The sequence below is a fragment of the Theropithecus gelada genome, chromosome 3 (genome assembly GCF_003255815.1).
Source record: "Theropithecus gelada isolate Dixy chromosome 3, Tgel_1.0, whole genome shotgun sequence".
In the NCBI taxonomy this organism is placed as follows: Eukaryota; Metazoa; Chordata; class Mammalia; order Primates; family Cercopithecidae; genus Theropithecus; species Theropithecus gelada.
Genome location: NC_037670.1, coordinates 165,317,546 through 165,331,803, shown reverse-complemented (window position 1 = coordinate 165,331,803; position 14,258 = coordinate 165,317,546). Strand labels below are relative to the sequence as shown.

General features: G+C 37.3%; 1 protein-coding gene across 1 annotated transcript in view; it reads left to right on the top strand.

Annotated features, from left to right (window-relative positions):
- BRAF (B-Raf proto-oncogene, serine/threonine kinase) overlaps nt 1-14,258 on the top strand; it is a 201,681-nt gene that overhangs the window by 129,451 nt on the left and 57,972 nt on the right. The window contains exons 8-9 of the mRNA XM_025378794.1: nt 4,939-5,098; nt 12,043-12,079. Coding sequence (XP_025234579.1) covers nt 4,939-5,098; nt 12,043-12,079 — 197 coding nt within the window. The remainder of the gene's footprint in view (nt 1-4,938; nt 5,099-12,042; nt 12,080-14,258) is intronic.

Here is a 14,258-nt window from a genome sequence, read left to right as displayed (position 1 = left end):
AAAGATACACACACAAAAAAAACAAATTAGCTGGGCATGATGGCACACACCTGTAATCCCAGCCACTCAGGAGGCTGAGGCAGGAGAATCACTTGAACCTGGGAGGTGGAGGTTGCAGTGAGCCGAGATCACACCATTGCACTCCAGCCTGGGTGACAGGGCAAGAGTCCATCTCAAAAAAAGAAAAATAATGCAAAGGCATCGTATATTTAAGCTTCATAACAGGAAATAAAAAGGAAGACAATAAAGATGAGTTAAGTGGGTATCAGTTTACTTTGCAACATTTCTCGAACTCCTGGCCTCAGGTGATCTTCCTGCCTCAGCCTCCCAAAATGCTAGAATTACAGGTGTGAGACAGTGCACCTAACTAGCTTTGGAACATTTCTGACACAGGTCTGTGTACTCTTTCACATTGAATTTGGGGCAGCGTTATTTAGGCTGCATCTGGAAGCAAATGCTTTAAAAAAAAAAAGGCTGGGCGTGGTGGCTCACGCCTGTAATCCCAGCACTTTGGGAGGCCAAGGCAGGCAGATCACGAGGTCAGGAGATCAAGACCATCCTGGCTAACACGGTGAAACCCCCGTCTGTACTAAAAATACAAAAACAAAAATAGCCGGGCGTGGTGGCGGGCTCCTGTAGTCCCAACTGCTCCAGAGGCTGAGGCAGGAGAATGGTATGAATCCAGGAGGCGGAGCTTGCAGCAAGCCGAGATGGCGCCGCTGCATTCCAGCCTCAGCGATAGAGTGACACCCCGTCTCAAAAAAAAAAAAAAAAGGTCCCCATACAGCATTCTGTTCTAGAATATTCTTGAGATGTTACGATTAGAAATATTTATTGTCAGTTTTAACCCTGCTTCCTCCCACTCTTCACAATGTAGTGTTATTTCTTTACATTTCTACCTAGAGAAATCTTTTCAAAATCAGTTGACATTTTCAGTACAATTTTGTAATTTTTACAAAACCAGCCTTTTTAGTGATCTCATAGGTTAGAAAATTTTGCAAAAGAATTTTGTGTTAAGCAGTGGGTATACTTACCTATTTGGAACACTGGAAAATGCAGCCGTTGTGTTCTCTTCTCAGGTTGTAGCAGTTATCTACTCTAGTGGAGTCATTTTATTCTTGTTGGCTCTATCATTACTTGTGTGCAGCTGTGTGTTTTTTAGATGGTCACATCAAAATGTTCTTATTGTTTGGTTGGTTTTTAATTAATCTTTTGGTTATAACATTTTCTCCTGACAGATTCTATAGACCATGATGCCTTTCCATGGCCAGGTCCCAGTTCTGTGAACAGTCACAAAACACCATAATGAAATTAGCTTGGCCTCTCTGAAGGTTTATAATGGCGATGATCCAGGACATTTGCCTTCCAGTGAAGGAATGCTATCTTAAAATTAAGAAACCATTTGCCTGTGCCATGAGTATTTTATTGGTAACTGAACTGAAATAGATTCTGATCTTGAGCAAATGATAAAGATGTTCAAACTTGTCTATAAGTCATTTTTCTGATGTTTTTATGACATAACTCTATATGATTGTCTCTGTAAAGATAGAAGGCAATCTTGTTCACTATCAAAACTCTTTTGCAGTTTGTTACTAGTCCTGATAACAATAATAATGGTCATGAAACAAGTGTAATAATGGATGTAATCAAGAAATACTGGAGAAGTGATACATTGCCCAGTTTTGAGTACAAAGTGAGAGATACCTCCTTTTCTACTTTGTAAAAATGCTGTAGAATGTATAAATTTATGAGAGATCAACATTTAAAATGTACATATCACCAAACCAAAGTTTTCAAAACTTTTTAATATTCTAGATTAAGAATGAGATCTAAACTAACTAGTAATTTGCCGAAGGGTATTCGAATTAAAATTCCTGTTATCCTTAATTTGGTACTGCTTTAATTTGGTACTGTCTTTAATTTGGTACTGCAAGATAGGTACAGGTATCATTGGGAGAAAGCCAGTTTGCTGACTGCCAAGATACATCATAGGGTATAAGTTACCTTGGTTAGTGGAAAGATTTCCCAGTATGGTAATGTAATTTTATTGATTCCCAGAAATTATGAGATTAGGAGTTATACTGGTTTATATTAACCGAAATCAGAAAAAAAAAATTGAATCTGGATACCAGGTAATATTTATCAGTGAGAAATATACCTGTTATGTAAGTTAGACTTCTTGTATTGTATGCACCAGCACTCACTCTTCTTTTGGAAGAGATTTATGGGAAATCAAATTATAATCAGAAGACTGTTTTCGTTAAGCATAGAATTAGAACATGGCTCAGATATTCAATGACATCAGAGTATGATCAAGTGTTCCCCTGTACTTGCCCTCAAAGCTAGAGAAGTTGACTGAGTGGAGCAAGGCACAACTATTAGATACCAACTACCAAATTGAGTTTCTCTGATTTTGTATAATATGCAGATGTCTTCATTTTTTAATATATGCATTATTTAGATATGATAGTGAAGTCTCTTAGATTAAATCTAGTTTTTGTTTTTCTTCTGGACCAATGTCCTTTGCATAGTTGTTTCTGATTTGTTATCTACTACATGTTTGTCATATTCCTAACTTGGTGAGTTTCAGAAGTGACTTACTGCCATCTCTGCCTATACCAGATGAATTATTACAATAGACTGTCATATACAATTCTAGTTAATTCATACTTTTCCCAATTTTAAGCCTTGGTTTTGTTTTTTGGGGTTTTTTTTTTTTTTTTTTTTTTTTAAGCTGGAGTCTCACTTTGTCACCCAGGCAAGTGCAGAGACGTGATCTTGGCTCACTGCATTCTCTGCCTCCCAGGTTCAAGTGATTCTTGTGCCTCAGCCTTCTGAGTAGCTGGGATTACAGGCCCTCAACACCACACCCAGCTAATTTTTATATTTTTGGTAGAGATGGGGTTTCACCATGTTGGCTAGGTTGGTCTTTAACTCCTTATCCACCTGCTTCGGCCTCCAAAAGTGCTGGGATTACAGGCATGAGCGACCGCACCCAGCCTGCCTTGAGACTTTAAATCAGCCTGTAAATAGTTGTCTTGACAGTCAGTGCCCTTTCTAAAATTTTATTGACTAATGTCATTTTTGCATTCCTTTTCCTGCTCCTAAAATTTTCTAGCTATGGACATATATTTGGCTGCCTAAAGCAAAAATAAAGACAGCTCTGTCACAAACCAAAAATTTCTCAATAATCAGAAAAAAGAAAAAGGACCTAGGTGGAACATGCTAGTTTTCCTAAAGGCTTTTTATTACCTATAATTCTCATTGGGCTGATACCAATTTTTTTTTTAAGTACATAGTATTTTATTATTTGCATATCAATTCTAAGTGGGTTCATTTCGTTGATATAAACACATGAAGTCAAAACTTCTTTCCCTATCTTTAATAATGTGCTTCAAAGAAGTAAAATTGTGAACTGGTGTGGTTCAGATTCTGACATGTTTTATTCAGAGGCTGACTTTCACTGTTAGGCTTCCTTTGCTCTTCAGACCTTTATCCCCGGGCACGGTGGCTCAAGCCTGTAATCCCAGCACTTTGGGAGGCCGAGACGGGTGGATCACGAGGTCAGGAGATCGAGACTATCCTGGCTAATACGGTGAAAACCCGTCTCTACTAAAAAATACAAAAAAACTAGCTGGGCAAGGTGGCGGGCGCCTGTAGTCCCAGCTACTCGGGAGGCTGAGGCAGGAGAATGGCGTAAACCCGGGAGGCGGAGCTTGCAGTGAGCTGAGATCCGGCCACTGCACTCTAGCCTGGGTGACAGAGTGAGACTCTGTCTCAAAAAAAAAAAAAAAAAAAAAAACCTTTATCCATTCCTTTCCTACTATATATTTTTTCCCATTCCTCATGTCTCCTGAAAGTGTCTTTTTATTCCCTCAACATTGTCCTTGTAGCTGTGTCTTAGTAACCAATAAATAATGCTATATATAATAATAATTAATTTGCATAAAATAGGGTGGAATGATAACCAATATGTGAAGAGAGCTTATTGGCACTTAGCCATTCATTTGTCCTGATGGAGTTAAGTGAGATAACTTACCTCATCTATCAAGTGACACTCACTTCCCCACTCCTAGGATAACCTTTCTGAGGAGCTACATCCTTCCAAGTGTTTACAATCTAGGCTCAAAACTTTAGTATTCTCTGTGAGTGCCAGGTTCATTTTAGGGTGAGATATCATAGATTATGTTATTTTGCTACCATACCAAAAAAGGTATGTAACATATTTTGGTGGTTTTCCAAATAGCATACAAGTGTAACATTTTGGTGGTTTTCCAAATAGCAGTTTTAAAAAATATTTGCTCTAATGGTTAATATATGATTCTCTTGTGTCTTTGTTACCAATAATGGGCATGATAAAAAATCCAGAATATGAGAGATATTGGCATTCTGAGGACCATCTTCTGAATTTGGAAAGGATTTTTCAATATTGTTCTGGATTTTCATTCAACTCCCATAAAGGAACAAGTACATCATTCAGGTCCTGAAATATGCATGTGTATTCTCAAAATATTTATAATTTCTTAATATGTAAAATTTTCATTTTAGTAAATTCAGATGTCAAGACAAAGTTAGAAAAAAAATGGCAAATTATATTCAGTTATTCTCAGAGCATTTTTATATAACTTTAAAGGTTGAACTTCTTCAGTTGATGGCCACAGGTAATTTCTAGCCATTTGTAAATTTCCCTAGTGTTTTCTGGATAAAAATCAGTGTTCTTATCATTGATAGTTCCTGGAGGGCCTGCTTCAGCAAAGCAGCTTTGGCAGTATTGGATTTTTAAATTAATACTTTCAAAAGTCATTACTGCTAGGTTTTTAATGCTTTAATGGTTTTGAGAATATAAAAACAAGAAAATCCTTTTATCTTCCTTTGTAAATATTATTATCTTTATATAGTTACTCTGAATCTTATCTTCCAATGACTTCATTTTTCCAGGCCCCAAATTCTCACCAGTCCGTCTCCTTCAAAATCCATTCCAATTCCACAGCCCTTCCGACCAGCAGATGAAGATCATCGAAATCAATTTGGGCAACGAGACCGGTCCTCATCAGCTCCCAATGTGCACATAAACACAATAGAACCTGTCAATATTGATGTAAGTATTCAGCATTGCTAGAACTAAAAAAAATCGAGTATATATCTTTACCTTTCTGCTGTAATTACAACTTAGATCAGAAATAAGTGCGCTTTTTGTGAATCACAAATCAGAAAAGCCTCTGGTTTCTCTTTGGTGGCATTAAATACTTCACTGACACTAAGTTATACAGTCACTCTGATTTTTTTCCCTTATGATACCATCTCTTCAATGAAATGAAAATGGTTTTCTTCATCTTCAAATGAAAATGGTTTAAATATCAAAGGACTGATAGAAACCCTTGGCAGAATTGATTAAGTTCTTTAAAACTTTTATAAAAATGATTATGATTGTGCTATAAGAGGTGAATATGAAATTAAGAATTTCAGGCCAGGCGTGGTGGCTCATGCCTGTAATCCCAAAACTTTGGGAGGCCAAGATGGGAGGAATGCTTGACCCAGAAGTTAGAGACCAGCCTGGGCAACATAGTGAGACCCCATCTCTACCAGAAAGAAAACAAATTAGCCATGCGTGGAGAGGTCTCAGCTGTAGTCTCAGCTACTCAGGAGGCTGAGGTGGGAGGATTGCTTGAGCCAGGAGGTCAAGGCTGCAGTGAGCTATGATTGCACCCCTGCACTCCAGCCTGAGCAACAGAGTGGGACCCTGTCTCAAAATAAAATAATTTCAATTTGTGCTATCGTAAGCTTGGCATTATGACCAACAAAAAATTCTTTCTGTTTTTATTTTTAAATTAGCATATAGTTGGAACTATAAATTTTATTAAATGTTAATATAAAAGAAAAACTATTATAAATTTTTATTTTGTTATTTTAGATAAATTTGCAAATCATACTTTCTTCCCACTTTTTACTAAGAAACTTTTCTCTATTTTTATTGGATTCATTTTAAGTGACTTTTTTCTAGTATTAGTTTTCCTTAATTAGTAAGGTTCACCTCTATCTAGCAAGACCTAAAAACAAAGGAAGAAAGGGAGGGGAAACGGAGAATGTGATATAAGAAATCAAACCATATGTCTAGGTTAGGGTTGTTCTCAGTCTGTCCAAAATTGCAACCACCTTCTTTACTTTGAAAACTACCATCCTTTTAGACTATTCGCTTTTTCTCTGATTGTTACCACTGTTCCCTGGTCTGTTGGGCTTCATTTAGAGTGTCATCTTTATATCTTGCCTTTTCATCCTCTCTTATAAGCAGTCAAAAGGTATCACCTTTTAATGTGCATCACAAATTGGTTTTTACTTATTACTGCTGCCATTTCAGCACATATTTTTTCACTTGAATTGTATGCTACATTAATCTCCTAAATAGATTTTCTGCCATTGATTTTTCTCTATCCATTTCCATTCTTTCTGCAACTGTCAGAATAATTTTTCTACACCTCTAGCATCATCTGTTCTCTTGTTCCAAAACTTTTAGTGACTTACCATTGATTACAAGATAAAGTGCAAACTCTTTAGCATTTTTATCCATGCTCAATCACTTATGATTCCATTAAAAAGATTTACTAATAACTGTGGGCTATGCATTGTGTTAGGCAATTGGGAATTATTTTTTAATTAGCACATGGTCTTTGCCCTTAAGGAAGTCACAGGCTAATGGGTGAATCAAACATTTAAATAGATAATTACAAAACATATAATGGTAGTTTAGAGAAGGGGGTTATAAACTCCATCTAGTTGGATCTAGGAATATTGAGCAGAGAAGGAATAATATTTAAGCCAGATTATGATGAATAAGTAGGAGTACAGTGCATAGGGGGATTTGGAAAGTCATTTGTTAAGGAAATGAAAGGCATAGAAGTGCCTTTACATGGAATGTAATTACTAGTTGATATTTAAGTTTAGGGTCCAGGAGAAGGCTTGGGGAATGGTGGAAGGTGAAACTAGGTAGGTAAAATCTACAGTGAAAAGCTTTGTGTATTACTCTAAAATCTAAAGTAGTCCTAGGGAATCTGAAGAATTTTGAGTGTGAGAGGAAGTGATCAGCTCTATATTTTAGAAAAATCTTTGATGGTAGTGTGGAGGATAGATGAAATGGGAAACACATAGAGGCAGCACTGTCAATAATGTGGCTTTTGTAGTGTTTCAGACAGAAATGATATTTAAACTCAAGTAATAGCATTGGTGATGTGAAAGAGTGTGTTGTGGTGAGGGAGACTATGAATTAGTGAATCAGTGTTGAGTCTTAGGAATCATGTTGAAGATGGCTACTATTTATGAATACTTATATATCAGGTACTATGCTAAGTGCTTTACATAGACTTTCTTATTTCATCCTCATAAAAACTCATAGGTTATGTACCATTATTATCTTTATTTTACTGTTAAGATTTACAGAGGTTAAGAAACATACCCAAGATACACCGCTGATAAATTATTGAAGTGGGTTCAAACCTGGCCTTTCCTTCTTATACTTAACCACTATACAGTTTTGTAGTAGAGGAGAGGAGCGAAAAATATGAGAAGTAGAGGATAATGCCAGGTTTCTGGCTTATAGATACTTAGCTTATAGACCGAGTTTCTGGTAAATAGCACCGTTTGCTAAATACCAGAGAAAAACAAGGTTTGCAGAAGCAAAAATTTTAGCTTTTTGGAGGGCTATATTGACTTTAAGATGCCTGTGGGACTTTCAGATTTAGAAATCCAGTAGCAGTTGGATATAAGGACCTTGAGTAGAGATACAGGTTTAGGAGTAATTAGCATATTTATGTCAGTTAAAGCCATGGATGTAAATTATTCAAAGAGCATATGTAAATTGAAAAGGGGAGAAAATGTAACCCTGATAAACATTAACATTGTAGGTGCAGGCAGAGACTCTCTGTCTCCTTTATGGGCTGTCTCTTCCTAAGTCTAGCTCCAGATAACTAAGAAAAAGTGTTGCAGAAGCCAAAGGAAGAAAAGGGATTTCAAGAACACTGAAGTAGTTGGTGTCAGTTGCCATTAAGATTCAAATAAGATAAAGACTGAAATGACTTATCAATTTTGGCAATTGAAATGTCATCTTTACTTCATTGAGTTGTTTTAGAGGGCCAGTAAGAGGAGAAGGCAGCAGGTGAGGAAGTAGGATTAAGTGTTAATTTTGAGAAGCTTGGCTGTGAAGGAATGACAAAAGAGGATAGCTTGATTCAGGGTTGAGGGACAATTTTTTGTTTGTTTTTCGGTTGTTTTTTTTGTTTGTTTTTTGTGTTTTGAGTGGAGTCTTGCTCTGTCACCCAGGCTGGAGTGCAGTCGTGTGATCTCTGCTCACTGCAGCTTCCACCTCCCAGGTTCAAGCAATTCTCCTGCCTTAGTCTCTCAAGTAGCTGCGATGCCCAGCTAATTTTTGTATTTTTAGTAGGGTTTCGCCATGTTGACCAGACTGGTCCTGAACTCCTGACCTCAAGTGATCCGCCCACCTCAGTCTCCCAAAGTGTTGGGATTACAGGTGTGAGCGACTGCGCCCAGCCAGGAGACAATTGTTTTTAATGTAAGAGACATTAGTATATTTGTAACTGGAGAAGAAGAAGCCAGTGAAGAGAAATTGAAGATAACAAGAGAGGGAATAATTGATGTAATAAAATTCCTTGAACTTGGAAATTATGTCTCTCAGAGACTATGAAGAATTAAAGATGGACCTAGCCAGCTCTGTAATTCTTTACAGACTGTGTGATGTTGGGCAAATTATTTAATCCTGGAGCCAGTAGTGTTTACCTTCTCTAGGGGTTTGAATTGCTTCTTATGCCTGGTACATAATAATTCAGAAATTATAGCTAATATTAATATGCAAATAGTTATAGATATTAGAGCAGAAAAGTTGTTTGATGGCTTTTGTTTTCTCTATTATGATTAAGGGAAGGGATGTAAGTAAGAGAAGGAACTACAAAAGAGTGGGAAAAAAGTTGAAATATCCAGTTTTCAAATGCTAGAAGAACCTTTGAAACCTAGAATGAGTAGAAAAGATTGTCAAGGAGCTTTAAGAACACATTCGGAATTAAAGAATCTAAGTTTATGTTGTTACTAGCAGTAACTTGTAAGAGCGGAGAAAGCAAAATTTGGTGAATCCATAGTTGTGGGGAGTTTCAGAGCTGATGCAACAAAAGAAGAAAAGGATATGGCCTTTGTCTTGTTTCTTCCATCTAAAAGACTCTCTGCTCTTCTACATGCCTCTCTCTCTCTGAAACCCTAACTCAGAGTAAATTCCTTGACTGCTTTACCAGTGACCAAGTCCTATAGTTATCATACATAGCACTAAAAATCTTATTGGCCGCGTGCAGTGGCTCACACCTGTAATCCCAGTACTTTTGGGAGGCTGAGGCAGGCGGATCGCCTGAGATCAGGAGTTCAAGACCAGCCTGGCCAACATGATGAAACCCCATCTCTACCAAAAGTAAAAAATTAGCCAGGCATAGTGGCAGGCACCTGTAATCCTAGCTACTCGGGAGGCTGAGGCAGGAGAATCGCTTGAACCCAGGAGGTGGAGGTTGCAGTGAGCTAAGATCGTGCCATTGCACCCCAGCCTGGGTGACAAGAGCGAGACTTCATCTCAAAAAAAATATCTTACCACGCGTATCACTTAGTTGGCAATCAACTAAGCAACAAACTTTGGCATCTCTTTTATTATATTCTTACGCAATTATTATTAAATTATTTGATTTTCACTTACTTCCATCTTACTTCCAATGTGTGCGTCTTACTTCTAATGAGATTGTAAGCTCTCAAGAATGGAAAGTTAATGACATCACTAAGATTTTTATATTTTTTGGTAGCCACATAACTCCTATCACCTTGTTTTCAGGTATGTATTTGATTATTCTGTAGAAAATGTTGAAGGCTTTTTATGATACATTAAACATAATAGAAATACATCTTTAAAGAATTTGTTTTAGCCTCTAAACAAAAAGTTGTCTATTCGCAGAGACTATTTAGAGATATTTGGGGCCATTCAATCCCTCATATTTAAGTTAAACTAAATAAACAGACTAATGGAAGTTCTACCTATCAAGGCCCAAATTGCATTACCCGTAGCGACTGTCCCCACTACCAATGTTGTTATAAAGAGCTATACATATATATAAGTTTTTGTTTTTTGTTTTTTCTGTGACAGAGTCTCACTCTGTCACCCGGGCTGGAGTGCAGTGGCATAATCTCAGCTCACTGCAACCTTCACCTCCCAGATTCAAGCAATTCTCCTGCTTCCGCCTCCTGAGTATCTACGATTACAGGCGTGTGCCACCATACCCGGCTAATTTTTGTATTTTTAGTAGAGATGGTGTTTCACCATGTTGTCCAGGCTGGTTTCGAACTCCTAACCTCGTGATCCACCTGCCTTGATCTCCACTGCGCCCGGCACATAAAGAGCTATATTTTAATAATAAAGACAAATTTTAGCCGCCAAGTGCGGTGACTCATGCCTGTAATCCCAGCACTTTGGGACACTGAGGTGGACGGATCACCTGAGGTCGGGAGTTCAAGACCAGCCTGGCCAACATGGTGAACCCGTCTCTACTAAAAATACAAAAATTAGCCGGGCATGGTGGCGCATGCCTGTAGTCCCAGGTACTCAGGAGGCTGAGGCAGGAAGATCACTTGAACCCAGGAGGCAGAGGTTGCAATGAGCCAAGATCACACCACTGCACTTCATCCTGGGCGAGAGAGCAACTCAGTCTCAAAAAAAAGGACAAATTTTAGCAAAACCTTTCTTTTTTTTTTTTTTTTTTGAGACAGAGTCTCGCTCTGTCACCCAGGCTGGACTGCAGTGGCGCGATCTCAGCTCACTGCAACCTCCGCCTCCCGGGCTCACACCGTTCTCCTGCCTCAGCCTCCCGAGCAGCTGGGACTAGAGGCACCCACCACCACGCCCGGCTAGTTTTTTTGTATTTTTAGCAGAGACGGAGTTTCACCGTGTTTGCCAGGATGGTCTTAATCTCCTGACCTCGTGATCCACCCGTCTCGGCCTCCCAAAGAGCAAAACCTTTCTATGAGCCATTTTGTTTCTTCCCTCTTCTATTGTGCCCTTATCCATCCATATTTTTATGATTGTAATCTGTGTACTTTTAATTTTGTATTTTTAAATTACACTGTAAACATGTTTCGTGATTCAAGCTTCATAATTATTTTGGTAGCTGCATAATACTTCATTAAATTGATACACCAAAATTTTCTTAACCAAAGTGTGTCAAAATGCCTATAATAGAGAAATAATTATTTCTAACTTTTTAATATGATAGATAATGTTGCACTAAACATCTTTGTGCATATCACTTTTTCTTCTGAATTATTTCCTTAAGAAAAGTTCCCAGAAGTGGAATTACAGGATCAAAGACTATGAACATTTTTATCGCTCTTAATATGCGCCAGTATAATTTTTTTTAAGGATTGATGAAGCCATTTTTTTAAAAAATTTATTTATTTCCAAAGTTCAGGGGTACATGTGCAGGATGTGCCAGTTTGTTACATAGCTCAACATGTGCCACAGCGGTTTGCGCACAGATTATTCCATTACCTAGGTATGAAGCACAGCATCCATTAGTTATTCTTTCTGATGCTCTCCCTCTTTTTACCACCCACCCTCCGACAGGCCCCAGTGTGTGTTGTTTCCCCCATGTGTCCACTTGTTCTCATGATTCAGCTCCCACTTACAAGTGAGAAAACGCAGTATTTGGTTTTCTGCTCCTGCATTGGATTGTTGAGGATAATGGAAGCCATTGGTTTTGAATGGCCTGAAATGGATTTCAGCATTTGATTAGGACTAATAATTCTTTCTTTATAGGCTTACATTGACAAGTACTTCAAAATTTAGATTTTATTATGTTCGCTAGATAATTCCAGATGGTTTTGTGTAATAGTTATAAGATATATTGTTTTAATTAATAAAATAATTATTTTAATGTTAGTGGAAAAATCAGTGTTATCACTACTTTCTGATTATATGCTTGCTTGGAATAAATATACATTACTGTTTATTTGTAGGACTTGATTAGAGACCAAGGATTTCGTGGTGATGGAGGTAAGTAGTGATTTCAGTTTTTTTGAAAAACTCGAGGAAACTGCAGTTGCTTTGCTGCTTATCTCCTTTATACTTGCCTCTTACATGAAACAGACACAGAGAAAAATGTGTAGAGAAACCCAAAATTTTTTTGTTTTTCTATAGTATTTGTCATTTATCTCTAATAAAATGTTAACTAATTTATAACATGAGTAGAAAAGATGACTGGACATAAAAGGAAGTCTTAAAATGTACTATCTACATTTTTAAAATATCTTCTGAGATCAGACAAGATCGGACGCGTTCAGGATGGTATGGCCGTAGACTACAGTTTTAAAATATCTTACCAAGGAAAGATCCTTAATTATTATACCCACTTTATTAATTTCTAACTGTCTTGAAAGCTATTGTTGATAAATTTCCTTTGTGGGTCTTCACTGATACTTAAAGATTGACCTTAGAATCAGATAAAACTTTACTTTGCTAAATCATTCTGAAGAGGGGGTTTGTCAGACATTATCAGCCACTTCCCTTCAACTTTCTACAAGTGTTTTAAATGTACATTTTATAGAACAGACCCATAATAGCGAAGCCCATTTGTCCTCTTCTTAGTTCAGTAAATACACAAATGAGAAACTGAATTGAGATTTCTAACTGAATTTTCATCTAGTATTCACTCTAGCACATAAGACAACATTACTTAAGAAAATACTTTTTGTAAGCATTACCCTATATGTTTTATAAGAGGTGACATTTGAGACTATCTTGAAGTTTTCTTCCAGGTGGTCCTTTACACTTACCTTCCCTGCTGTCTTCTGTCTAGTAAGGAAGACCTGTAATAACTGCATATCATGCTTAGAGTTGACCTCTTCACTGTGACCTTCTTTATCTTCAAAATATCTAAGCCCAGACTCAACAATATTTTACATTGAGTAAACATGGTTATACACCTTCTTTTGTTATGTTTCTGTATACCCGTGAAGCAACCAAAATAATAATAAGCCTGCATTCTATACTCTGGACTTGGTATTGATGATAGCATAGTTACACAAGCATTTTTTTTTTCCTGTTTGTTATTTCATGAACCTGCCAATTAATGTTGCTGCCAGTTTGACTTTCATATGTCTTAATAGCTGTGGCTTTTGATAATTTTGCCTAATACATCCAGCATTTAAATGTTGCCATCATGTTAGCATGACAAAATTAACTTAGTCATAAACACAGCCTGCTTAGTACCTAAAATCAAATGGCATTTCTTGTCCTTTTCATGAGTCACTTTTTAAAAAATCATTGGGATTTTATGAAAATGAGCAGATTTTTGGTCCAGAATTATTTTATGAAGCAGGCTTCGATTCATCTTATTTATTCCCCATGACTTCTTTCATTTCTTCTGTGTGTCTGTCTTCCTGTGTTTGCCTGCCCCTCTCTTTCTCTTCTAACAGCCCCTTTGAACCAGCTGATGCGCTGTCTTCGGAAATACCAATCCCGGACTCCCAGTCCCCTCCTACATTCTGTCCCCAGTGAAATAGTGTTTGATTTTGAGCCTGGCCCAGTGTTCAGAGGTAGTTGGGCTCTTCTTTCTTGTTTTCACCCAAAGCAAACTAAATATAAAACTACAGATGCTGTTTGTGCCTCACCCTCACAGCGTGTGTTTGTAAGTGTGAAAGTTTTCAGTACTAAATTTCTGCTTGGCCTGGCTGGAATGCTCTGAATGTGCTTCTCACACATACTCACTGCCACAAGCTTTCTGTATGCTGTCTGTCATAAATTTTTAAAAGCAAGAAAATCCTGACCTGAGATTTCCATCTTGTTTTTTGTTATTTTATTACTTCCTGGTCTTGATAATTTGTTAAACTTAGTGGGTGGGAATAAATAAGGTGGGTGGGGAAGAGCTTACTGGATTCCTTTGATTTTAATGCATTTAAGTGATTATTCTTGATGGTTTATGTTTGTTAATAATTTTTGTTGTTTTTAAGAAAATTGAAGTGTCAGTGGAAACTTCTATTATGAGATTTTATTAGGCTTTTGGCCTTTTTTCAGATTCTGTAATACTAGCTGTGTTTTTTGGGTTTTTCTTTCCTCCAATATGGGATGTGTGTATTTTTGTCAAAGGTAGGGAGCTGTTAAAAAACAAACAAAAAAAAAAGATTTATAACATATTTTAGATATTTCAGTGTACTTCAGAAATTTGAGGATTTAT